At 45.2% G+C, this 26,213-nt stretch overlaps 2 protein-coding genes across 5 annotated transcripts in view; one reads left to right on the top strand and one right to left on the bottom strand.

The window, feature by feature from the left end:
- Positions 1 to 9,988, top strand: part of KCNH2 (potassium voltage-gated channel subfamily H member 2) — a 168,751-nt gene extending 158,763 nt beyond the window's left edge. For all 4 annotated transcript variants that reach the window (XM_069959275.1, XM_069959274.1, XM_069959276.1 and 1 more), the window contains 9 exons: positions 144 to 546; positions 2,425 to 2,624; positions 3,598 to 3,850; positions 3,928 to 4,121; positions 4,600 to 4,699; positions 5,237 to 5,503; positions 5,590 to 5,776; positions 7,542 to 7,698; positions 8,476 to 9,988. In XM_069959275.1, coding sequence (XP_069815376.1) covers positions 144 to 546; positions 2,425 to 2,624; positions 3,598 to 3,850; positions 3,928 to 4,121; positions 4,600 to 4,699; positions 5,237 to 5,503; positions 5,590 to 5,776; positions 7,542 to 7,698; positions 8,476 to 8,655 — 1,941 coding nt within the window. In that variant the 3' untranslated portion in view covers positions 8,656 to 9,988. The remainder of the gene's footprint in view (positions 1 to 143; positions 547 to 2,424; positions 2,625 to 3,597; positions 3,851 to 3,927; positions 4,122 to 4,599; positions 4,700 to 5,236; positions 5,504 to 5,589; positions 5,777 to 7,541; positions 7,699 to 8,475) is intronic.
- A 6,699-nt stretch (positions 9,989 to 16,687) lies between these two features.
- Positions 16,688 to 24,464, bottom strand: LOC138783938 (diamine oxidase [copper-containing]-like). Its single transcript, XM_069959277.1, has 5 exons — positions 24,289 to 24,464; positions 21,678 to 23,236; positions 21,299 to 21,587; positions 20,022 to 20,154; positions 16,688 to 17,186 (listed from the first exon to the last, which is right to left on the bottom strand). Exons 2-5 carry the CDS (start codon positions 23,212 to 23,214, stop codon positions 16,917 to 16,919), a joined length of 2,229 nt encoding a protein of 742 aa, XP_069815378.1. The 5' UTR covers positions 23,215 to 23,236; positions 24,289 to 24,464; the 3' UTR covers positions 16,688 to 16,916.
- Between the last annotated feature and the right edge of the window lie 1,749 nt (positions 24,465 to 26,213).

Raw genomic sequence — 26,213 nt, 5'->3', positions numbered from 1 at the left:
TGGCATTGCATGATGGGAGTTGTCATCCGGTGGTTGTAAAAATATCTGTTCTAGATATGTTGTTGTTGATCTTCAAGTGAAGTTAGTGCCGCCAATGGAGACCCTAAAGAGGTTAATTTTTTTTTAAATTATTTTGTCTCCAGACTACCACCCTGATTGGTCTGTTAAAGACGGCCCGCCTCTTACGCCTGGTACGAGTAGCCCGAAAGTTGGACCGATACTCAGAGTATGGGGCGGCTGTGCTGTTTCTCTTGATGTGCACCTTCGCCCTCATCGCTCACTGGTTGGCCTGCATCTGGTACGCTATTGGACACATGGAGCACTACGACCAGGATTATCGCACAATTGGCTGGCTGTATTCACTGGGCACCCAGATCATGAAACCATACAACAACAGCAATACCAAATCTGGTCCCAGCATCAATGATAAATACGTTACCGCCCTCTACTTCACCTTCAGCAGTCTGACCAGCGTCGGCTTTGGGAATGTATCACCGAACACCAACTCTGAAAAGATTTTCTCCATCTGTGTCATGCTAATTGGATGTAAGTAGCATACTGACTGTATACACACTGCCCTTATGTACAAGAATATAACTACTATAATACTTCCCCTATATGCAAGAATATAACTACTATAATACTGCTCCTATATACAAGAATATAACTACTATAATACTTCCCCTATATGCAAGAATATAACTACTATAATACTGCTCCTATATACAGGAATATAACTACTATAATACTGCTCCTATATACAGGAATATAACTACTATAATACTGCTCCTATCTATAGGAATATAACTACTATAATACTGCTCCTATCTATAGGAATATAACTACTATAATACTGCTCCTATATACAGGAATATAACTGCTGTAATACTGCTCCTATATACAAGAATATAACTACTATAATACTGCTCCCTATATACAGGAATATAACTACTATAATACTGCTCCTATATACAGGAATATAAGTACTATAATACTGCTCCTATATACAGGAATATACCTACTATAATACTGCTCCTATATACAGGAATATAACTACTATAATACTGCCCCGTATCTATAGGGATATAGCTATAACACTGTCTGCAGCTCTTGATGTGATTAGAGGACACAACATGATAGATCTCTGTGTGTGAATTTGATCCTAAAATAATTTAACCCTGTAGGCTCCGGGGGTTGTAGTGTTGGTGGCAGCAGTGACCGTTCATTCACCGACTATAAGACACTTGATCAATATATGCATTTGACACATGGATCCATATAGATTGCTGTGTGACCTCCATATGATGTATTGTGACCCCCTTCCCCCTCCCTCAGTGCTGGTAGATGGTGTGATGTCCATTAGCGGTGCTGTATATGTTGTATTTTGCACAAAACCACACCTGCCCTTTTCCCTCCATATCCACACACTGAACGGCGCCATTCTCTATCTATGGGAAAAAGTTATGGCGTTTGTGTGCAGCGTGTACATAAACATTCATTGTTCTTTATTAGTTGTGGATTCCGCACCTAAATCCTGACAGATGCCTGAATGTGTGAACACGGCCCTGCTGAGCACCACTCTTCTGTCTGTGTTGCTGTGGGCTCAGCCGGTATCCATATGGCTGCCATTCTTCATCTCGTGCAGTTATGACACATCCCCGATACCTTGCGGGTGACATTTGCTCCGGCTTTATCCCAGTGACGTCAATTGTTTTGTTTTTTATGTTCATTGTAAATATCACATCAAGAGCGGCAGCCGGAGGCACAGATTTATATTCATGGAGGGCTGACCGACCCCACGCCAAAATGGATTCTGCTTATTAAATTTTCATCACATAATTTATTATAAGATTAGCTGCACTGACATCTTGTGGCCAGAAGGTGCAAGTACAGACAATGCCTGGAGAGTTCAGGTTTTCATAGTGTCAGTAGGAGATATGGATGCATGCAAATGTATCTCAGCTATGTATCTACATAAATGGCTAAACCTTACTTATTTATATTCTATACTATACTACCGGTGGGGTCACTGTGTACATACATTACATTACTTATATTATTCTGTACTGATCCTGAGTTACATCCTTTATTATACTCCAGAGCTGCACTCACTATTCTGCTGGTGGGGTCACTGTGTACATACATTACTGATCCTGAGTTACATCCTGTAATATACTCCAGAGCTGCAATCACTATTCTGTACACTTTAGAGAATAAATCTGCTGTCATTCGCTGCTGGTTTACATTGTGGACTAGTCTCTCTATAGTCATATAACACTGCTAATGGGGACCTGATATCAGCCTGCTGTATACTTACGCTCAGTCATCCTGATCCTGTGCTGGATCTGTAGATGATGGTGGATGTATCTGCAGTGAGGAGGGTGTAGGATCTGCTCCCATAACCGTCCCCTTTTCTCTCTGTAGCGCTTATGTACGCCAGTATTTTTGGGAACGTATCAGCAATCATCCAGCGTCTGTACTCCGGCACTGCCCGATACCACACCCAGATGCTGCGGGTCCGCGAGTTCATCCGTTTCCATCAGATTCCTAATCCTTTGCGGCAGCGCTTGGAGGAGTATTTCCAGCATGCATGGTCCTATACCAATGGCATCGACATGAACGCAGTGAGTCTAACATTTCTATTTCTCTCTGAGTGCATCCACCTAGAGTTAGTGATGTCCCCCTGTCTTCTGTTCCCTCCATCACTCATATCCTCCTGTATCCTCCATTACTCATGTCCTCCTGTATCCTTCATCACCCATGTCCTCCTGTATCCTTCATCACCCATGTCCTCCTGTCTTCCATTCCCTCCATCACCCATGTCCTCCTGTCTTCTGTTCCCTCTATCACCCATGTCCTCCTGTCTTCCATTCCCTCCATCACCCATGTCCTCCTGTCTTCTGTTCCCTCCATCACCCATGTCCTCTTGTCTTATGTTACCTCAATCACTCATGTTCACCTGTCCGCTGTATCCTTCATCACTCATGTCTTCCTTTCTTCTGTTGCCTACATCAGTCTTGTCCTCTTGACCTCTGTTTTCTCCATCACTCATGTCCTCCCATCTCCTGTTCCCTCCATCACTCATGTCCTCCTGTTTTCTGTATTTTCCATTACTCATAACCTCCTGTCTTCTCTTCCCTCCATCAGTCATGTCCTCCTGTTTCCTGTTCCCAACATCAGTCATGTCCTCCTGTTTCCTGTTCCCAACATCAGTCATGTCCTCCTGTCTCCTGTTCCCTCCATCACTCATGTTCTCCGGTTTCCTGTCCCCTCCATTACTCATGTTGTCCTCCTGTCCCCTCCATCACTCATGTCCTCCTGTTTTCTGTATTTTCCATTACTCATAACCTCCTGTCTTCTCTTCCCTCCATCAGCCATGTCCTCCTGTTTCCTGTTCCCAACATCAGTCATGTCCTCCTGTCTCCTGTTCCCTCCATCAGTCATGTCCTCCGGTTTCCTGTCCCCTCCATCAGTCACGTTGTCCTCCTCTCTTCTCTACCCACCATGACATTTTCCTTATATCCATTGTCTCCGGTTTTTGTACCTCTCTTTGTGTTTTTCTTATATTGCCTTTTTTCCGGTGCCTTCTGTACTAAGGTCTTGAAGGGATTCCCTGAGTGCCTCCAGGCAGATATTTGTCTCCATCTGAACAGAAGTCTTCTGCAGAACTGTAAACCTTTCAAAGGAGCCACAAAAGGCTGTTTGCGGGCCCTGGCCATGAAGTTCAAGACCACCCATGCCCCCCCTGGGGACACCCTGGTGCATGCGGGCGATGTTCTCACAGCTCTCTACTTCCTGTCCCGGGGATCCATTGAAATTTTACGTGGGGATGTGGTGGTGGCCATATTGGGTGAGTCCATCATTCACTGGTGCCTCCTGTATTGTGACCTTGTATAGACCCATCTGACTATTGCAACTTCTGTATAGGAAAGAATGATATATTCGGAGAGCCGCTCAATCTGTACGCCCGGCCTGGAAAGTCCAATGCAGATGTTCGAGCTTTGACCTACTGCGACCTTCACAAGATTCACCGGGAGGACCTGCTGGAAGTCCTGGACATGTATCCAGAATTCTCCGACTATTTCTGGTCAAGCCTAGAGATCACCTTTAACCTGCGAGATGTAAGTAAGGACAATGAGTGTACCACAGCAAATCACAAGCCTCGTAGGCAGCAGAGCTCCTACAAAGCAGTGCATGGTGGGAGCTCAGCTGTCAGGTTGATAGGTTGAGAGTATACAACTACAAGATACTTCCAATAGGGGGCGCTGATTCAGTCATTGTCCCTGTGTACATCTCTTGGGTCATAATTACAGATGAGTGAACCTCGAGCATGCTCCATCCGAATCCGAACTTTCAGCACTTTTCAAACTTTTGATTAGTGGTGACTGCTGAACTTGGATAAAGCCCTAAGGCGATGTGGAAAACATGGATATAGTCATTGGCTGTATCCATGTTTTCCAGACAACCTTAGAGCTTTATCCAAGTTCTGCAGCCCCCGCTAATCAAATACCGAACGTTCGGGTTCGGATCGACTCGAACCTGAACCCGGTTCGCTCATCTCTAGTCATAATGCACTCACTTTGTTCTCTCGTATTTCAGACTAACATGATCCCGGGATCTCCGAGCAGCGACGAGTCTGACAGCGGATTCAACAAGCTCAGGCGGCGCAAGCTGTCATTCCGCAGACGGACAGAAAAAGGTAATGGTGGGGTGGGGGTACTGGATCCAAGCAGGAATATGCACCTTACCTGATTTCTATAGGGCAGACATCTTGAAGATCCCAGGGGCCATGAGCCTGTACTGATCAGGAGCCACATTTTTCTTTATACTCTATTCACATCCAGAGCTGCTTTCAATCAAAGTTCTGATAGTTCCTCTAGTTAGTGGTAGTACAGTCTGTACAGAGCTTGCTGTGTTGTAATGCATTGTGAAAGATGTAGTGTGTGCACCAAACACTGTATGGTTGTTGTATAATGCATCTATCTCTACCACCAAATACAGTTCTAGGAATCTGGAATATCAGCAAGAAGAATTTTGATTGCAGCTCTGGATGTGACTGGAAAACACTGTCTTGTAAAATCAGTACAAGATATAGAAGTACTTATAACTCAGTATTATATGTAGATGGAACCTGTAATACACAACCTCAGCTCTGCTACATCCCACGTACATGGGACTGCCTTGTCTTCCTGTATAGTGGGAATGATTTATATCTATGTATTCTGTTGCCCGCCAGATGCTGATAATGCTGGAGAGGTCAAGAAAGGTCAGAAGTGGAACCGGCTGATCCGGAACAATTTAGCCCCGGAGGATAAAAGCTGGGGTGAGCAGCACAGTAGCCCCCAGTCCAGTGCATCGTCCAGTGATGATGAACAGCCAGCAGCTGCGTCCAACACCGTGGAGCTCTCACCAACACACGCCACGTGCAGTAACTTCACAGCAGTGAGCGGGGCAGAGGCGGAGGGGGATCAGAGCGGAGGAGACGTGTGCAATCATCTGTCAGGTAACACGCATGGGGAACTCTGCAGATTCACACACTGTCCATCACAATGTATACAAGGGGCTTACACTGGGTTCCTCTTTCCTCAGGAGCTTTCTCCGGTGTATCAAACATCTTTAGCTTTTGGGGGGATCGGACTGGACGCCAGTACCAGGAGCTCCCGAGATGCACCATCCCTACCCACACTACCCTCAGCGCTCCTGTGCCTTCCCTTAGCCGGCGGCAAAAATGTGAATTAGGGAACAGGCTGGATCAGCTGCAGAAGCAACTCAACAGGTGACTGAGGTTATATCACTTCTGGACCTCCACCCCAGGGAAAATGTTACCCCCCCAGTATACTACTCCACCGTAACCCCTGTACCATCTGTATTTCTCACCATTGGAATATAACTCACTGCCACCCGTTCCCTCCATCCCTCCCTCCCCTCTTTTTTGTTACTCTCTGCATCTCTTTGACAACCTTCACTATGTATGTCTTCACTATATAATCAATCTAGTCCGCCCTTTTAGTATTTCCCTTTTTATTACCTTAGGATAGATATATGTATATACCAGGCAGGTTTACATTCACTTACTGTAGATTTACCTATCACATCTGCTGGAAGTTTCCTCTAAGCATCTACTACTCTTTCTGTATAGTAATATTTTCTCATGTCACTTCTGATATTTCCTCCAGCTAACCTCTGACTGTGTCCCCTACTTCTTGAGTTCATGTTTTATCAAAAACGCTTCCATTACCCTCTTATGTTCCTCCTGTCCTTTCCTCTCATCACCCCTTTATGTTCCTCCTCCTGTCCTTACCTCCCTATGTTCCTCCTATCCTCCTCACCCTTTTATGTTCCTCTTATTCTGAGAACGCTATTATGTTCCTCCTGTTCTCTTCCTCTCATCACTCTCTTATGTTCCTCCTGTCCTCCTCCTCTCATTGCCCTCTTATGTTCCTCCTGTCCTCCTCCTCTCATTGCCCTCTTATGTTCCTCCTGTCCTCCTCCTCTCATCGCCCTCTTATGTTCTTCCTGTCCTCCTCCTCCTCTCATCACCCTCTTATGTTTCTCCTCTCATCGCCCTCTTATGTTCCTCCTGTCCTCCTCCTCTCGTTGCCCTCTTATGTTCCTCCTGTCTTCCTCCTCTCATCGCTCTCTTATGTTCCTCCTGTCTTCCTCCTCTCATCGCCCTCTTATGTTCCTCCTGTCCTCCTCCTCTCATTGCCCTGTTATGTTCCTCCTGTCTTCCTCCTCTCATCGCCCTCTTATGTTCCTCCTGTCCTCCTCCTCTCATAGCCCTGTTATGTTCCTCCTGTCTTCCTCTTCTCATCGCCCTCTTATGTTCCTCCTGTCCTCCTCGCCCTCTTATGTTCCTCCTGTCCTCCTCCTCTCACCTCCCTCTTATGTTCCTCCTGTCCTCCTCCTCTCATCACCCTCTTATGTTCCTCCTGTCCTCCTCCTCTCATCACCCTCTTATGTTCCTCCTGTCCTCCTCCTCTCATTGCCCTGTTATGTTCCTCCTGTCCTCCTCCTCTCATAGCCCTGTTATGTTCCTCCTGTCTTCCTCTTCTCATCGCCCTCTTATGTTCCTCCTGTCCTCCTCCTCTCACCTCCCTCTTATGTTCCTCCTGTCCTCCTCCTCTCATCACCCTCTTATGTTCCTCCTGTCCTCCTCCTCTCATCACCCTCTTATGTTCCTCCTGTCCTCCTCCTCTCATTGCCCTGTTATGTTCCTCCTGTCCTCCTCCTCCTCTCATCACCCTCTTATGTTCCTCCTGTCCTCCTCCTCTCATCACCCTCTTATGTTCCTCCTGTCCTCCTCCTCTCATTGCCCTGTTATGTTCCTCCTGTCCTCCTCCTCTCATCACCCTCTTATGTTCCTCCTGTCCTCCTCCTCTCATCACCCTCTTATGTTCCTCCTGTCCTCCTCCTCTCATCACCCTCTTATGTTCCTCCTGTCCTCCTCCTCTCATTGCCCTGTTATGTTCCTCCTGTCTTCCTCCTCTCATCACCCTCGTATGTTCCTCCTGTCCTTATTCTTACTGGTGTCTTCACAGGTTGGAGAACCGCATGGTGAACGACATAAACACTATCATGCAATTACTGCAGAAGCAGATGGTCATCGTCCCCCCAGCGTACAGCACCGTCTCCTCGCCCCCTCAGATGTCCAGCTGCCCCCCGTGTGGAGAGCAGACTATGGCATCCTCTTCTCAGGTAACCTGGGGCACACAAGAACCCCAGCAACACATCCAGGATGACATAGATATATATTCTGCAGACTATTGCACTACTGACCCCTGTGGAGGACATTGTTGCTGAGAGAAGCATATGGATATATTCTGCAGACTTTTACACAGCTGACCATTACATACTGTAGTTATATATTCTACAGGGTATTATGCAACTCAGCCCCCTGCAGGGCATTGCTGCTACCAAAAACATATAGATGTATTCTGCAGACTATTGCACAGCTGACCATTACCTACTGTAGTTATATATTTTACAGGGTATTATGCAACTAAGCGCCCTGCAGGACATTGCTGCTACCAAAAACATATAGATATATTCTGCAGAGTATTGCACAGCTGACCATTGCTGCTGACCGTTACATACTGTAGTTATATATTCTACAAGGTATTATGCAACTCAGCCCCCTGCAGGGCATTGCTGCTACCAAAAACATATAGATGTATTCTGCAGACTATTGCACAGCTGACCATTACCTACTGTAGTTATATATTTTACAGGGTATTATGCAACTAAGCGCCCTGCAGGACATTGCTGCTACCAAAAACATATAGATATATTCTGCAGAGTATTGCACAGCTGACCATTGCTGCTGACCGTTACATACTGTAGTTATATATTCTACAAGGTATTATGCAACTCAGCCCCCTACAGGACATTGCTGCTGCCAGAAACATATAGATATGTTCTGCAGACTATTGCACCTATTGAGCAACAGTGACCTCTCTTACTTTCTCCCGGCAGGTTTTTGAATACCAAGACATGGAGGGAATGAAGTATAAGTTATGTGAAATGCCTCTGGCCCCCCATACTCTCCATACGGAGCCCACGTACAGTCCCCGACGCCTCTCTCTCCCCGGGAACTTGGAGGACCCACTGGACTTGAGAACCCCACAGAGACATTCCTCTGACCCGGGCAGTTAGGGGCAGGTACTTTGGGGAAACTACTGTCAGACTATGGGCACAAGCCAAACCCTGGCACCGTAAGAATAAACATAACAAAGGCCATATGAAGTCACGCCAGGAAAACTTCGTAGCACAGACACCCGTCTTGACGTTCCACAAGCGGATGGACGCAGCGGGTGATGGAAAATACGGAGCAGAATCCTCCCGCAAGGGGGAGGCCGGAACCATACGTGGAAATTCTGCATCATAATAGGGTACAGACCTTTCTGTGATATCAGCGCCTCGAGCGCCAACCGCAGGGAGCTGTATGTGAACAAGTACCACCGTGGTCGGACTCGGGCGACCCATAGTTATCTGTCCATCTTCCCCCATCACTCTCTTATCTATGGGATGTTCATCTCCACATGGAGGTGACCCTGCCAAGACAGGAGTAACCAGGTAAAGAGGGACTATATCATCCAGAGGACAGGGGTCACATACTTTATTCCCGTCACCCGGAGCTTGGAAGTTCTCCAGTGTCGGAACGTTTCAGCTCTCCGGATACGGACTGATTCTAGTTTTGCTTGGATGGGGAAGGGCGGTCTGTCAGCTCTTATTTCAGACCGGCCTTTGGGGGGTTCCCTTGTAGTTGAGATACGTCTTCCTGTTATTCACCTATGTAGTCCACACAGAGTTGGGTCGGGTCACCAATTGTCATGTAGGTCTTCACTGTTTTGTCACCATTAACCTGGCTGTGAGTCTGCAGAGCATCGCGTCACAGGCCGGAAGCACAGACTGTTACCATAGTCAATGACTGTGTTCTTGTTGCCCATTTGGGCTCGGCCACCACTGTCTCTGCTGTGTCTCTTGTTCACACCCATGAAATTCTAGAAAAAGCACAAAGTTCTTGAGGAGCTTCTCAGGTGTAACCCAAGTCTCGCTGCCTATTTCTGAAGCTCAGAAGGATTGGGACATTTGTGACTTACAGGTGCTGCTCTGCTGTTTGGTGTCTTGGAGACCCCACCTTGGAGATCTTTTACGGGAGTATCTGACACAGGATCTCCATCTCTGCTCCTGCTCCAGGACTATGGAGAGTGGTCCATGACCTGATTGTCCATGGTGGGTCTCTAGGACACCAGACATCTGTCCCCATAGTCTCGAAAAAGGTGACAGTGCTTTAGATTACAGAAAAACATCAGGACAATCTACACAGGGTGATCAAGATCAGTCATCAGCCTGTTGACTGATCCCCTACACACAAGCCATGTATAAGCAGAATATAGACCTAATTAAAGGGATATTCCACTTTCAGCAAAGGGTAATTTTTTACTTACCATAAATTGTCTTTCCTGTAGTCCTAAGCAGCAGCACGAATGGGGAGATAGAAGCTTCCCCATTCGTGCTGCTGCTTAGGACGTAAGGGAAAGGGTAATATTTTTTACTTACCGATTCTATCTCCCCATTCGTGCTGCTGCTTAGGACGTAAGGGAAATGGAGGTTATTCTTTGTGTAATGAAGTGATGCAGTTCTGCTGTATACTCTTCCAGATCTCTGCTTGCTGTCATCCAGTAAGAACCTGCACTGTTTGTGGTCAGTAAATAACAATCCATCCAGGTCATGTGATGATCTCGGCTCTTTATAATGTATCAGAACCGTGATACATTCCATGACCTGGCTGGATTGTTATTCACTGACAGTAAACAGTGCAGGTTCTTACTGAATGACAGCAAGCAGAGGTCTTGAAAATGTAAGTAGAGTAGATGCAGAAACATATACTGGAAAATTAAACATGTTTTCAACCAAGAAGAACCTTCATCTGCTGAAGCTGGACTATCCCTTTAACAATAATGCTTATTTTACAATGTACTCTTAGATTTGTTACCTCCAGAGCTGTATTCAAACTTCTGTTCATTTCCTTCCCAATTTCATGTTGTACGGACTATGATCCCCCAGCAGGTGGTGCTTTGTTCTTTTTCTGTACAAAGCATGCTTTGCTGTAGTGCATTGTGGGAGTTGTAGTGTTTGCACCAAGCATTGTACAGTAGCACAGTCCATTATATGTCTCATATGTCTCAGTATTCTGCCCAATGATGATCGAGCCAGAGCAGCAGCCAGCAGAAATGTGAGTGCAGCTCTGGATGTGAATGGACACCTAGCACATATAGCACCTTGGATACAGAGTTACACAACATAAGGTGTAGGTTGACCTGTTTGCCGATATTCCATGAGTTCTCTCAATCCTCCGCTGCTATTGGGAACAATCAGCAAGCCTGTGGACAGCCAGAGCAGCATCTGATCACAGTGTCCTCTCCTCCTGCGCTCCTGCCATTCCACTGCCGGCTGAGATGGAGTCCACCTGAAGGCTGACTCTACAAGATGGCCGCCATCTGCACAGAATCAGGGGATGTCCCTTAAAGAAGCCCTCCCGGTTTCTGCCTCGGGCCCCCTGTACTCTGTGTACACCCTGTGGAGCACAATGTGATGAATGAGTGATAAGTGACTGTGATGTGTGGAATAACCGGAGAATGTGAACATTGCAATGAAACGCGTGGTGTATGTGTCACACGGCCGCAGCACCCGCCATTACTACCATGAAATCTGCCGCTTTGTTCGCTCCCGGCTTGCACCCATGGTCGTTCCCAGCTTTACCTTCACGTTTTCTGTGTAATTTTGTTAGGATATTACACACCAGTCCACTCTACTGTGTCCATGATCCGTCCTGGTCTACGGCCTCGCTCGCACCTCCCTCTGACCTTAAAATACTAAGTGCTGTTTCCGCAACGGACGCTACCATTGGTACACTTTATGTATCGCTTGTGATATGGCGATTGATTCCAGTATTTTCCTATAGGGGTCTGGGCACATGGTGTCCAGTGAGAGAACAGGTACAACCCTAAAGGATCAGTAAAAGCACAGCTACTTTCTTGCATAAACAGCACCACCCCTGTCCTCAGGTTATGTGTGGTATTACAGTTCAGCTCTGTTTAATAGTGGACAAGACAAATATACACCTAGTAGCTACAAGATATAAGCCCCTGAATCACAGTATACATCAGCACGTCCATGTGACCGTAATATAGGTATCCCCTGCGGCTTATTTCTGAGGTGTCATGTAGGAAGGATAATGACAGTCGCTGACTACCTACACAGATACCCAAGCTGCCTTTACCATCTTTGTATTGTATATGGCGCATACATAAACCTGGTAAGCGACCACTACGTTGCCTTCAGACTTTGCAAACTCTACATCCAGACATTACTCCATATAATCACAAATGGGAAATGTTTAATTCCATTGGGGTCCATATTACCTAAATAGATACAGGGCGCCCCCTGGCTGCAGGCCTATAACTGCAAGACCTATGAATGCATTTCAGTGAAATTTGGTAACAATATGGCTGATGGAAAATATGGGTGACATGGCGTGCTAAGAGAGACTAGCAGAGTGGCCGCCCAGACCAGACAATAAGTCTCTGCTGCCCAAACCTCGGCAGCCACCAGCAAGGGAGATGGAATGGCTGGTCTGGGTGGCTAGGCTGCTGGTCTGTCTCAGTACGCTGTATCATCCCTACAGGGGGTTAAAGGGAATGAGGGCAGCATAAACTAGTGATATAAATGCTGAACAGATCAGTGTATTACTGACATCACTCTGTTCAGTCGTTCTCCTAATATGCAGGAGAATAGGATTCTTGCCGCACCCCTCCCCCCGTCCTCCACCTGCTGATTGACAGCTGTGTGCCTATATACGGCATGGATATATAAATGCCAATTGTCAGCTGGTGGGCGGAGTTTTCTGCTTCTCATAAATATCCAGGACTACTGGGCTCATGCACATAATGGAGAGGACTACTTAATGTCCATGTTATTCAGGAGGATCTCTCTGGATCAGCTGCACAGGACAATGTAAGTGATAGGACACCATAAACCTTCTGACTAATGTCCCCTTTAAGTAAGGACATGTGACGAGAGGTTCTGTGATTATATGGAGAACATGGAGCATAGATGCCGAGGAGTGCCTGTAGGTAACATAGTAGACGCTCACCAGACTTATCCAACATGGTGGGCAGGATGCCAAGGAGGCTTCTATGTTTTCCTAGGCAATGTATAGAGCCCATACCAGGCTTCTCCGATCCAAGCGCCAAAAAGATGCAATGGGAAGGTTCTAAGTTGTGGGTACCAGTGCCTGCGCTGTTGTAAGTCTAGGACACCAGTACTTGATGGAAGTAGCGGCTGTTAGAAGGACGTGGTTATGTATGCGGCAATCTGGGGGTTTATACCTGTCCCTATAGATATACTAACGGGGCATTACATATAATCAGATATCTGTATACCTGTCTGCGTGATTCTGATGATTACTAAGGCTGTGTTCACACTATGTTTTTGCAATCCGTTGTTTTTTTTTTTTGCAATCCGTTTTTTTTTTTTTTTTTGAAAAACTGATAAAAAAAACAGATGCAACTGTGTGCATCCGTTGTGATCCGTTTTTCCATTGACTTCCATTATAAACAAATGTGGCCGACCTCATTTTTGTGTCCTTTAAAAAAAACGGATCCAGTTTTTTTTTGAATGAAAGTCAATGGAAAAATGGATCAAAACGGATGCACACAATTGCATCCGTGTTTTTTATCTGTTTTTTTTTTTGCAAGAAACGGATAAAAAAAACGTAGTGTGAACCCAGCCTTATTATATGCACAATGAGTACCACAAGATGACACCGCTAAAACCGGACATTTTTTTGGGGTACAATAAATCTTTTTTTTTCTTCATATATATATATATATATATATATATATATATATATATACATACATATATGGTTGTTCAGTAGTGTGAGGGGTCCGCGGGGGCCCGACACTGCGCGCACATTCAATCTTACACTAGGTATGTGGACGGATCACTGTTGTGCTGCCGGGCGGCGTGTGAACGGGGCCGTATCCATCGCTGTGTAGCCTCAGATCCTCGATGTCATTGTGGAACTCTCTAGGAAGCATTGTGTTATTTATTTGTTACTGTACATACGAATACCGAGGCTGCTGATTTTAGTTGCACCAAGTTTCCAAACACTTGGGGGATAATCGTGCCTGAAAACGCAAAGCTCATGATTGTGCATCTTCTCATCGGCGCGCTCGCCGCGTAGCGTCCCCTCCCCCCTTCCTTTGCCTTGTTAGTTAGAAGCATCAGAATATGTTCTGCCTGCTGTATGTCTGATATGATATTAGGGGTTTATTTGCACAACTTTTTGCTCTCCTGAGGTATTTAATACATGTTCTGAATATTACTAATTCTGACCGACCCTGTGTCGTGTCACATGGCCATTTTTTTTTAGTATGTCCAGTCCTTCTCATACCCAGCGACTTGGCTTTAATCTACTTGATATGTTTCAGTCACTTTATAGTAGTTGTACTGTATTTTGTTTTATTCTCCATTCACATCCAAAGCTGCACTCAAAATTCTATTGGATTTCTGTTAAATGTCACATCTCACTGCTGACCCCTGCTGGTTCAGTGTGGAATATATCAATGCTTGCACCAGAAATAAGCTATAAAAAAGTGGCTAACTGTAGCACAATGCGCTCGATTTTGGTGCTAGACATAGGAAAAGCGGGAAGTTTTTTTTGCAAAATGAAGCTTGTGCAAATATTTGCTACTTTTTTACGTCAAAATTACATACGTACAAACGTACATCTTCAACAACAGTCATTGCACTGCTGCAGCCCATTTAGATTGCTGGGGTGGGGGTCAGAATTGGCGACGCTGTTATATACAATAACCACTTAAAGGAGAAGTCTGGGGAATTAAAAAATATTCAGTGCAGGGGGAGGGGGGAACATAATAAAGAACCTATACTTACCAGTACCGGTGACCACGCATCCTGCTCCTGGACTCCGCCAGGATTCTTCATCTCTCCCCCTGCTACGACTTGGCAGATGGATTGCCTGCTCAGCCAGTCAGTGACTGTAGTCAGTGACTGGCTGAGCACCCTTTCCCGCTGAGTTATGACGTACCAAGAAAAGGAGAAAAAAAATGACATCTGGCAGGGCCCGGGAACCTGGTAATGTTGGTGCACCGGGACCAGTAAGTATGTCCACCCCCTGCCTGCACTATCATCATTATTATTAATATTATTTTGCCTGACTTCTCCTTTAAATCCCACCCCATAAAGCTTTGCATTCTGGGGGATGTTGGGTATTTTCATGACATTGCAGGCTTTGCAAATGAAACCACCTCAGCAGAAGTTGAACCAGCAGCGAGTTATTGGAAGATGTGAGGACAAAGGTAAAAAAAAAAAAGACCAGCAAATTTCTGGATGCAGCTTTGGAGGTGATTGGAGTATAACTCCAGATAAGTAAAGCAATGCATTGCTCAATGCAAAACTAAGCAGAGCTAAATGTTACTGAAGCCTGCCTGTAAGCATGACGCATGCAGCCGTAATGTGGCCTAAATTTAGGTCCGGCCCCGTCACTGCCCCTTCACCTCTAGACCCTTGGGCTGCAGTGGGTGCTTCGGCAGTATCCATCCTTCCCAAGACAGGATGTGCTCCATGCAAACAGGTCACTTTACAGGGGAGACAGTCACCAGTGTCACCCCAGTCCATTCCATTGTTATTACTGGAAAATATCCCAATGAGGTGATGTGCATGGTGCAACCACTAACCTTCTGCCTTGTGCTACGTAAATAGCCATAAATGAGAGGAAAGGTCACCTGACACATTGAAACGGGCTCCAGGCCATGCAGAGGTGTTGCAATTGACTGTCCAAATATGTGTATCCCTGGGGCACAGCTCTTGCCAGGCAGGGAAGCACTGAAACATCAGCTACTGCCATGGCCGCCATGCCTTCAAGCGACGTGTGTTTCTCTGTAAATCAAGCCTTAAAGTGACCCCATGGTCAAAACAAAAGTGGGCTCCATAAGATAAGATCCCAAACGATCACTGGAATGAGGTGTCCTCAGATGGCCGGGTCACTGTTTATAGGACGGCCGTAGGTTCACTTTAAGGTCTAGACCAAGGATGGGGAACCTTTGGCCCTTCAGCTGTTGCAAAACTACAATTCCCATCATGCCTGGACAGCTAAAGCTTTGGCTGTCCAGGCATGATGGGAATTGTAGTTCTGCAACAGCTGAAGGGCCGAAGGTTCCCCATCCCTGGTCTGGACTATACAGCTTGTGCTCATGACAACTCTGCACCTTACTAGCATTTAAGCTTCATGAAATATTCCCCTTAAGCAGTAAGAAAAATATCGCAATCAGGTGACCCTCAAATTCACTCATATATGACATCACAACATTATGGCTCCTCCCCCATATAGCGATGCCTTCACCGATTAGATCCAAAGATAGCCTGACTCCTTGTGCCAGAACCCCTCCCGGAAGTGTCCTCTTTATGAAGCCATCTTAACTTATTCCTTCCCCTGTTTCCCTGGGTCCAACCGAGGAGGTTTGCTGTGTAAATATCCCTCTCTCCTTCTGCCTGTCGATGCGTCAGGGGGCGGGTGGGTTCTTTTCTTTTGGCGTTTGGGCGTACGACATTCAATACTATGCACACTACTTCCTCAGCATGTGTCTGAATGCAGAATGTAGAGGTTTTCTAGGAATAATATGTAAAAAAAATTAATAAAATACCTTATTTAAATGAATGAAAATTACAATAAACCAAATATTAGGATACGAGAAGTCAGACTGGTGGTCATTGGATTGTTACATTGTTGCTGTGTGAGTGCCGAATCAAGGTAAAATTGTGACCCCATAATAAGGGTCAAGTGTCAGGGGTATATACTGTAGTGCAAGGATGGGGAACCTTCGGCCCTTCAGCTTTACATCAGCTGAAAGTCCCAAAAGTTTCCAATTCTTGCTCTAGTAAACCTATAATATGATATTAAACTGGCTGCCAAGGACTAATGGCTAAAGGACAAGGGAAGTTGTCTACTAGTACTAGCGCCTGGAAATATTTAGATTCCACCCTTACTATATACAGCTCTTCCAAATCTTAGCACAGATAATAGAACATCCAAGGTGTGTTATCTATGACACCTAATAGAATACGTGGCAAAGAATTGTCATGACTGTATGACCTCTTTAAGGTGAGTTGTTAGAAAGTATTGTTTGGATTTGAAAATATAAATTACTGCACTACACATTTGGACCACTAGGTGGTATATTGTTCTCTGAATTAGCTTTGTGGTTCTCTAGAACAGCACACCACATGGCAAGGAGTGGTATTACAGTTGAAATCAATGGAATTATTGGGTATCATGATGTAAGGTGACAATTTACACTATGTTTACCACAATAGAGGGTTGTAAGCTAGAAGTAAGTTCCATTATACTGAAAGGGTTCATTCAACACACGGTGACCAACTACTTCAGGAGTCCAGCGCTGGATGTTCACTTTCGTGAAGCTTTTGTCGGCAGGTCTCACGATGACTGTGCTCCTAGAGGCCACAGAGGGATCCTCATCAAAAAAGTTGAAAGGTCGAAGAAAGAATCCCACGGCATTTCCTGGTGTGGACGTATTCGGGATGTCCTCAGCATGGGGGATGTGGAGGAAGCCGACTGTAACCCAGGCCACAAGATCCTAATAGGGAAGATTAAAGTGTAACCATAATTTAATGTGACACTTTTCAGGATGCACTGTCTTGTGTATGTATATGAGGAGCAGCACTGTACTGTGTATGTATATAAGGAGCAGCACTGTCGTGTGTATGGATATGACAAGCAGTAATGTCTTGTGTATGTATATGAGGAGCAGCACTGTCTTGTGTATGTATATAAGGAGAAGCACTGTCCAGTGTATGTATATGAGGAGCAGCACTGTCTTGTGTATGTATATAAGGAGCAGCACTGTCCAGTGTATGTATATGAGGAGCAGCACTGTCCAATGTATGGATATGAGGAGCAGCACTGTCCTGTGTATGTATATGAGGAGCAGCACTGTCTTGTGTATGTATATAAGGAGCAGCACTGTCCAGTGTATGTATATGAGGAGCAGCACTGTCTTGTGTATGTATATAAGGAGCAGCACTGTCCAGTGTATGTATATGAGGAGCAGCACTGTCCAATGTATGGATATGAGGAGCAGCACTGTCCTGTGTATGTATATGAGGAGCAGCACTGTCTTGTGTATGTATATAAGGAGCAGCACTGTCCAGTGTATGTATATGAGGAGCAGCACTGTCTTGTGTATGTATATAAGGAGCAGCACTGTCCAGTGTATGTATATGAGGAGCAGCACTGTCTAATGTATGGATATGAGGAGCAGCACTGTCCTGTGTATGTAAATGAGGAGCAGTACTGTCTTGTGTATGTATATGAGGAGCTGCACTGTCCAGTGTATGTATATGAGGAGCAGCACTGTCCAGTGTATGTATATGAGGAGCAGCACTGTCTTGTGTATGTATATAAGGAGCAGCACTGTCCAGTGTATGTATATGAGGAGCAGCACTGTCTAATGTATGGATATGAGGAGCAGCACTGTCCTGTGTATGTAAATGAGGAGCAGTACTGTCTTGTGTATGTATATTAGGAGCTGCACTGTCCTGTGTATGTATATGAGGAGCAGCACTGTCCTGTGTATGTATATGAGGAGCAGCTCTGTCGTGTGTATGTATATGAGGAGCAGCACTGTACTGTGTATGTATATGAGGAGATGCACTGTCCAGTGTATGTATATGAGGAGCAGCACTGTCTTGTGTATGTATATAAGGAGCAGCACTGTCCAGTGTATGTATATGAGGAGCAGCACTGTCCAATGTATGGATATGAGGAGCAGCACTGTCCTGTGTATGTAAATGAGGAGCAGCACTGTCTTGTGTATGTATATGAGGAGCTGCACTGCCCAGTGTATGTATATGAGGAGCAGCACTGTCTTGTGTATCTATATAAGGAGCAGCACTGTCCAGTGTATGTATATGAGGAGCAGCACTGTCTAATGTATGGATATGAGGAGCAGCACTGTCCTGTGTATGTAAATGAGGAGCAGTACTGTCTTGTGTATGTATATGAGGAGCTGCACTGTCCAGTGTATGTATATGAGGAGCAGCACTGTCCAATGTATGGATATGAGGAGCAGCACTGTCCAGTGTATGTATATGAGGAGCAGCACTGTCCTGTGTATGTATATGAGGAGCAGCACTGTCTTGTGTATAGATATGAGGAGCAGCACTTTATTGTGTATGGATAAGAGGAGCAGGAGTTTTCTGTGTACATATATGAGGAGCAGGATTGTCTTGTGTATGTATATGAGGAGCAGCACTGTCTTGTGTATGTATATGAGGAGCAGCATTGTACTGTGTATGTATATGAGGAGCAGCACTGTCCTGTGTATGGATCAGAGGAGCAGCATTGTCCAGTGTATGTATATGTGGAGCAGCACTGTCCAATGTATGGATATGAGGAGCAGCACTGTCCTTTGTATGTATATGAGGAGCAGCACTGTCATGTGTATGGATATGAGGAGCAGCACTGTCCTGTGTATGTACAGTATATTAGGAGCTGCACTGTCCTGTGTATGTATATGAGGAGCAGCACTGTCCTGTGTATGTATATGAGGAGCAGCTCTGTCTTGTGTATGTATATGAGGAGCAGCACTGTACTGTGTATGTATATGAGGAGCAGCACTGTCCTGTGTATGTATATGAGGAGCAGCTCTGTCTTGTGTATGTATATGAGGAGCAGCACTGTACTGTGTATGAATATGAGGAGCAGCACTGTTTTGTGTATGTATATGAGGAGCAGCACTGTCCTGTGTATGTATATGAGGAGCAGCACTGTACTGTGTATGTATATGAGGAGCAGCACTGTACTGTGTATGTATATGAGGAGCAGCTCTGTCTTGTGTATGTATATGAGGAGCAGCACTGTTTTGTGTATGTATATGAGGAGCAGCACTGTCCTGTGTATGTATATGAGGAGCAGCACTGTACTGTGTATGTATATGAGGAGCAGCTCTGTCTTGTGTATGTATATGAGGAGCAGCTCTGTCTTGTGTATGTATATGAGGAGCAGCACTATCCTGTGTATGGATATGAGGAGCAGCTCTGTCTTGTGTATGTATATGAGGAGCTGCACTGTACTGTGTATGTGTATGAGGAGCAGCTCTGTCTTGTGTATGTATATGAGGAGTAGGATTATATCTGGTCATTGACTATAATGGTAAGTGCAAACCCATCTTCACTGTGCTTCTCTCTGCTGGGACAACCTTTTTTTTAAATTATTTTCTCTGATCATAACATGAACATTTTTAGCAATTTTGTTCAGGATATGAGAAATGGTGGATTATGGAATTAACAAAAAGAAAATTAGCCCCAAAATTCTTCTAAAGTCTGAAGAAATAACAGGGTTCCAAAATTTTTACGCAAAAGTCCCATAGCTCTGGCCTAAACAAGACATAGTAAGTAAATATACCACTGACCTGGTTTATAATATCTTCATTGTTTCGAATAAACTTCTCAAAATTGACCTCTGGCTCCCATGGGTCGTTTTGGTTGTACAGACTGCTGCTGCTCAGCTCCTGGTCACTGTGACGGGTCACCGCTAAGCTGTACCTGAGGACCAAGGGTGTATATAGACTATCATCTGTATCCACCAACTGAGCTCAGCTCTACCGTGACTACCATAAAACAGAATTCTATTGGATGACTGGTTAGATCTGTAGTGGCTATCAATGATGTGTCCAACTGTGGCTTACCCTGATAACCCTGAGTCCTTCAGATAGATTTGATATTAGGTATGTAAGGGGGGGGGGGGGGGGGGCTGAGGTCTAGGACAGTTAAGAGGTTAATAGTAACATTTTTGGAGGTCAATGGCAATGAAGAGATTAATGGTAATATGCCTGGAGGTGTAGGGCAGTGAAGGAGGTAAAGGGTTGTCCTTAATTGGAAAAACTTGGCTGCCTGTGTATGATGGGGTCATGGGAAATAGCTCTTAAAGGATCATTCCTCAACACTTATTCCAGTTAGTCTCTTTATGGGTGGGGAATTGGAAGAGGCAGGGTTATCAGCTAGATCAGGGAGGGAAAACCTTCGCCCTTCCAGCTGTTGCAAAACTACAATTCCCATCATGCCTGGACAGCTCTTGTAGTTTTGCAACAGCTGGAGGGCCGAAGCTTCCCCATCCCTGATCTAGGCTAGGTGGTCATGGGGCCAAATATTGTCTGGGTCTGGATAGAGATGAGCGAACCTCGAGCATGCCCGAGTCGATCCGAACCCGATTTTTCGGCATTTCATTAGCGGTCGCTGCTGAAGTTGGATAAAGCCCTAAGGCTATGTGGAAAACATGTATATAGTCATTGGCTGTATCCATGTTTTCCAGACAACCTTAGAGCTTTATCCAAGTTCTGCAGCCCCCGCTAATCAAATGCCGAACGTTCGGGTTCGGATCGACTCAAACCCGGTTCGCTCATCTCTAGTCTTGGAGTCTTCCAGAATGAACTCCCCAACTTATCAAGTATCACACAATTCCACACAGCAGAACGAGTTCCCTACAGACACTGAACTAGCAGGGACAAGAGGTAGACATGAGGTTGGAGTGAAAGGATTGGAAAAACATGACTACTGTGTTGCATGTTATTATTGAAGTCCAGTGCTCTGTGGTTTCCTTATAGTCTACCTTAAAACACTTTTTTTTCCTAAACTAACATGATCACTTCAATGGCTCACAGAGAATTTCCCAAGATGTGGTTGAAATTACCTGGACCATGAGACGCCCTTCTCCTCGGCCCACCTTCGGGGCAGCACGCTGTGGGCATGGGAGTTGTACTGGATTCTGTAGCTCTTCTCATGACCCCATTTGTTTTTCTTATTGGGGTTTAGGAACATCAGATATCGGGGAAGAGGAGATCCAAATCTGAAGGCCGCCTTGGCCTCACTAATCCTTATTGTCTTCTCCATACGGGACTGCACAATAAAATGGCCAGGACTCCATGGGTTGGAGATGTTCTCGTACTTCAGGTTAATGGTCTCAAAGCTGTTTTCTCTTCCTGTGGGTAAAATTACTATTTGATGTAACTTATTACTAGAATTGCCCTTAAAATGCTAATATTTAGGGTTAACCATGGCCGGTCACTTACCTGCCACATCTATATCGACCTTGTAGTGTATGAGATGTGTGTGCAGGTTCCCCAACACGTGGCTGTGCACTTTACTGCCGTACTGCAATCCCTCTGGCGTGAAAAAAGTGGCCTGAATGTAGCCAGTGGCATGGACTTTCACCTCGACCACTCCATTTTGGTAGAAGAGAAAGTCCCAAATATAGTCATAGTTGTAAACCGTAGATGTCGTCCTCACCACCAGGACATGGCTCTCCAGTCCGGCATAGAAGTTGTAGCCACCATTGTAGTCACTGTTGAAATGACGACGTAAGGGCATCCCCATGGGCAGCTCGAAGATACACATAGCATTCTTGTGAAGTACTGGCTTGTCTGTGTCATAAAAATGGTATACATCCTTGTATGTGGCCACCTCTGGGCAATCAATACCTTTGGCCAATTCATGGTTGACCGCTCCCATACCCCAACCGGAATCAATAGCCTTAGACTGCATGGCAGATGGGGTGACTCCACTGTAGAAAGCGATGGCCTCTTGGATGCTCACCTCGTAGGCTACTCGTATATCGTTAAATTGTATGTCAAAGATCTGTAGTCCTGAAGAGGTGCTAAACCGATAAGCAAAGCTCCAACCTGCATATTCCACATAATTACCCAAAATTCTATAGCGTTTGCCTTGGGGTTCACATATTTTTGGTCCATGAACATCGGTTTTGGTCTTGAAGTTTCCACGTGGAATGAACGTTGAGTAGAGGTCTTCCTCCCTATAATCTGGTAGTTGGATCTTGGTCACTTCGTCCTTCTCATACCTTCCAACAAACTCTTCTAAGCTGTCGAAATATTGGCCATTGTACCAGACCTTCTCTATTCTCCAGTGTTTTGGGTCAAGGGAATGGTGATTGAAAAGAAGCTCAAAACCAATGGGGTGAAGAAAATATCCTTCCACGTAGCGTAGAAACATTAACCACGTTTTCCGGTCTCCGGGCTCCAAACCGCGTGGTGCAATATCAGTGTAGGTCAGGCAATTGTTGGAGCAATTAGAGAAGGAAAACCCTGAGATCTCCAGTAGAATTGGATCGACCTTCATCATGTCCTCCTGTAACTTCAGGTAGATCTCTTCATATTCGCTGCCTGTTGTCGGTCTGGACTCAAACCTTATTGTTCTATTGCCCCTGCCCAGTGGCTTATAGTAATACGGGTGGGGCAGAGGACCCACCAGGTATTCTGTCACATTGGGATGTAATTGGTCAGCAAAATAGATGATAACTTTGGCCTCACGCTCTGGTTTTGGACCATTTTTGTCCAAAAAGTTGAGCACCTGGATCTTCTTGGGAATGTGAAGCTCTATCAGCTGTATTACATTCTTTCCAAATGTTCCTTGTACAGAACCCAAGTTGAAGTTCTCCTGTTCCATAAGAAATGCCCGAACTGATATCATCTCACTGGGGGTGAGGTCAGAGAAGACCGACACCTTGTAGCGCCCCCTGTAGCTTGGATGCATGTTAGCGAAGGTGGAACTGATCCATAGGACTGCTATCCATACAAAATAATTTCTCTCCATTGTTAATGTTAATGGAACGGACCTCGGAGAAGAAAGGTTTAATAAACATAAAGAACAGCCCAACTTTTTTATTCTTCTGGACTTCACTCTCGATACAACTAGATGTTATCCATGAAAAAAAATTGGATCTGAATTATGTCATCTACTCTGGTGACATTTATAATGCTACAGGGTTTTCCTTAAAGGGATTGTACAAATCTACAAAAACATGACTACTTCTACTTTTAAAAAACAGTGCCACACATGTCCACAGGTTGTTTCTGGTAGTGTAGCTCAACTTAATTTAACTAGAGCTGAGCTGCAATACAGCTCACTACCTCTGGACTGGTGTGGCACTGTTTTAGAAAAATGCCTTGTCAATACAAAAAAACTGTTACATGATATTGACTTAAAAGAAGGAACTAGGGGACATTCTGTAGGTTTGGGGAGGAGCAGGTGTGTAGCCCCATTAATCCTGTACAGTCCACCCCCCATCACCACATACCCACCTGGCCCGATGCAGTCACCCAGTGCACCTTCATTCTTCCTGCTCCCCATTGCATGAGTGATGTCACTCATGCGCCGGAGAGCCAGGAGAACGAAGGAACACAGAGGGACTGCATCGGGCCAGGTGGGTATGTGGATGTGGCTGGAGGTGCAATGCCTTCTCCAGACAAAAGAGAGACCAGTCAGACCCAAACCTTAAAGGGTGTGTAAACTTTTACAACCAACTGAATGAAAGTAAAAAAGTGAATTGCCTCCTTGTTACATGACTGCAGGATCAGACCTCACCCACTGTAGTTTGCAGTATGTCATCATATATATACATAGCATAGGAGCTGTAGACCCGAAACGAGAGATATTTAATCAAGGATATTCACCCTATACTGCATCTTGTGAGAACACAGTGGAGCCGAGTGCAGTGTATTATGGGATGTGAATAGTACATGCAGAATTCTGAATTCAGCTCTGAAGGTAACTGGACTGGAATTACCAATAAACTACAGCTCTACAAACAGCTCCTAATAGCTCAGCTTCCTAGTTATTGACCCCACTGGCCAAAAAGTGACAGGTTTTCTATAAAGCTCCACTTACCTTGGTTAAAGCCTCTCAATAGGATGTGGTGATAGATCAGACACAGGACGACATATCTGTATACGACTCTACATGACGACCCAGAGGTCCAGGACCAGGGTCAGTATTTGGATCAATGTAACGCCCTCCTCTGGGATATCCAATGGGAGTGATAGGGATATTAACCCCTTGTTCTTCTGTGTGATTATTGGGGGTGGGGGCTTCTATCCTCCGCTGGCTTCTGCCTCCTGCAGTCAGTGAGGTCGGGTTAACAACATCTCATTCACGTCTCTGTTTACCAGCTAGCTGGTCTAAATTTGGAAACATAACCCCATAGGTGTCGATAAACATGACCTGGCAGCCTTCCCGACTATCACAAAAACAGCAGCCTGTCAACCAGGCGAAAAATCACCATTCTAGATTCTGAAAAAGGGAAATCCACGGCCCATATAAGGGGGGTGCGGTCCTGCCATAGGCGGCCACTTTTTCAGGACCGTCAAGAGCGTCTCTCTCTCTGGAGGACCCGGCACGTCCCTGCTTTACATGGACAGCCAAGCCATTTCAATGAGGATTGTGTAATGCTTTATTTGTCCTGGGGTGGCGCTGCAGGGAAAATAAACAGCGACTGCTGTATACCCCCCAGATTATAACTATAGGACTTTTTCTTGAGGGCTGCCATGTTTGTCTATAGACTGGTCAGACATATAGATCATCAGATACCAGGCAGCCGGGGCCCACCCCAAGGACATGGATTCTTTCGAAAACTAACGGGGAGGCAGGTGTGACCTGTCTCTAATATTATGGAGCTGAAGTCAAGTACTGTATCTGGTGTGAGGTGGTGAGGACCAGCAGATGAGGAGACCACCCAGCTTAGGAGGTAAGAGGGGTTAGGGGCATTGTGGCTGTTATCGGGGGTGGCATTGTATGTCTATTCTCACTTCTTCCGTAAGTACCAGGTGGAACAGGGAGTCATTGGTCCACAGAAACTTTCCATGTGTCAAGCAACATCAGTTATATACATTATTCTAAGCAACACACAACGTGTTTCGAAGCAACTTTGGCTTCTTCACCTAGTAGTTATCATGGAGGTCAACATATCAGGTAAAGGGGTTTTTCGGCTGTCATGGGGGCAACATGTCAGTTATAAGGGGCATTGTGGCTGTCACCTGGGCAACATATCAGGTATAAGGGGTATTGTGGCTGTCATCTGGGCAACATATCAGTTATAAGGGGTATTGTGGCTGTCATGGGGGCAACATATTAGGTACAAAGGGCATTGTGGATGTAAAGAAAACAATGGGGCAGATTTATGGGGCTGTCTTACAGTAGGAATGTCCCTTGTTGCCCATAGCAACCAATCACAGCTCAGCGTTTATTTTACCAGGGCTCGTGAATATTTGAGAGCTGAGCTGTGATTGGTTGCTATGGGCAACACAGAACATTCCTACTGTAAGCCAGCACCATCTATCTACCCCATTGGTTCTGCCATGGCAGGGTATCCATACCCATGTAAATGCAACTAGTCAAGATTTGCACACACATGTCAGGTATATGGTAAAATAATTTTTATTTTCGGGTATGCTATAATATATACAAGCTGCAACTTTAAGGTATTTCTCGCACATTAGACACATCTTACTATAAGTATTGATAATATATACAATGACATCAGAGCATATGATCATGTTGCAGAAGAATTTATTCAGAATTGGATTCATTCACTATATATATATATATATATATATATATATATATATATATATATATATACTGTTCATGGAGACTCCCGATACTCACATAGTCCAGAGAAAAAAACTGTTTTTAATTCAACTAGTGGCAGAAAGTTATACAAATTATTAAATCTTAAAGTGAATGTACCATCAGTTACATTCGCTTTAACATGACCCACGGCTAGATTGGCGCCGGCACAGGGAAGCTGGTGCCGC

The sequence above is a fragment of the Dendropsophus ebraccatus genome, chromosome 2 (assembly GCF_027789765.1).
Source record: "Dendropsophus ebraccatus isolate aDenEbr1 chromosome 2, aDenEbr1.pat, whole genome shotgun sequence".
Lineage (NCBI taxonomy): Eukaryota > Metazoa > Chordata > Amphibia > Anura > Hylidae > Dendropsophus > Dendropsophus ebraccatus.
Note: the sequence above shows the minus strand (reverse complement) of the source record. Positions and strands in the feature narration are given on the sequence as shown.

What these genes read in the sequence shown, in the direction of transcription:
- LOC138783938 (XM_069959277.1), bottom strand. Translation starts at nt 23,214, where the DNA reads ATGGAGAGAAATTATTTTGTATGGATAGCAGTCCTATGGATCAGTTCC. An exon ending in GGTCGATATAGATGTGGCAG is followed by an intron (nt 21,588 to 21,677) that starts GTAAGTGACCGG and finishes TTTTACCCACAG; the next exon opens with GAAGAGAAAACAGCTTTGAG. An exon ending in AAGGGCGTCTCATGGTCCAG is followed by an intron (nt 20,155 to 21,298) that starts GTAATTTCAACC and finishes CTTGGTCCTCAG; the next exon opens with GTACAGCTTAGCGGTGACCC.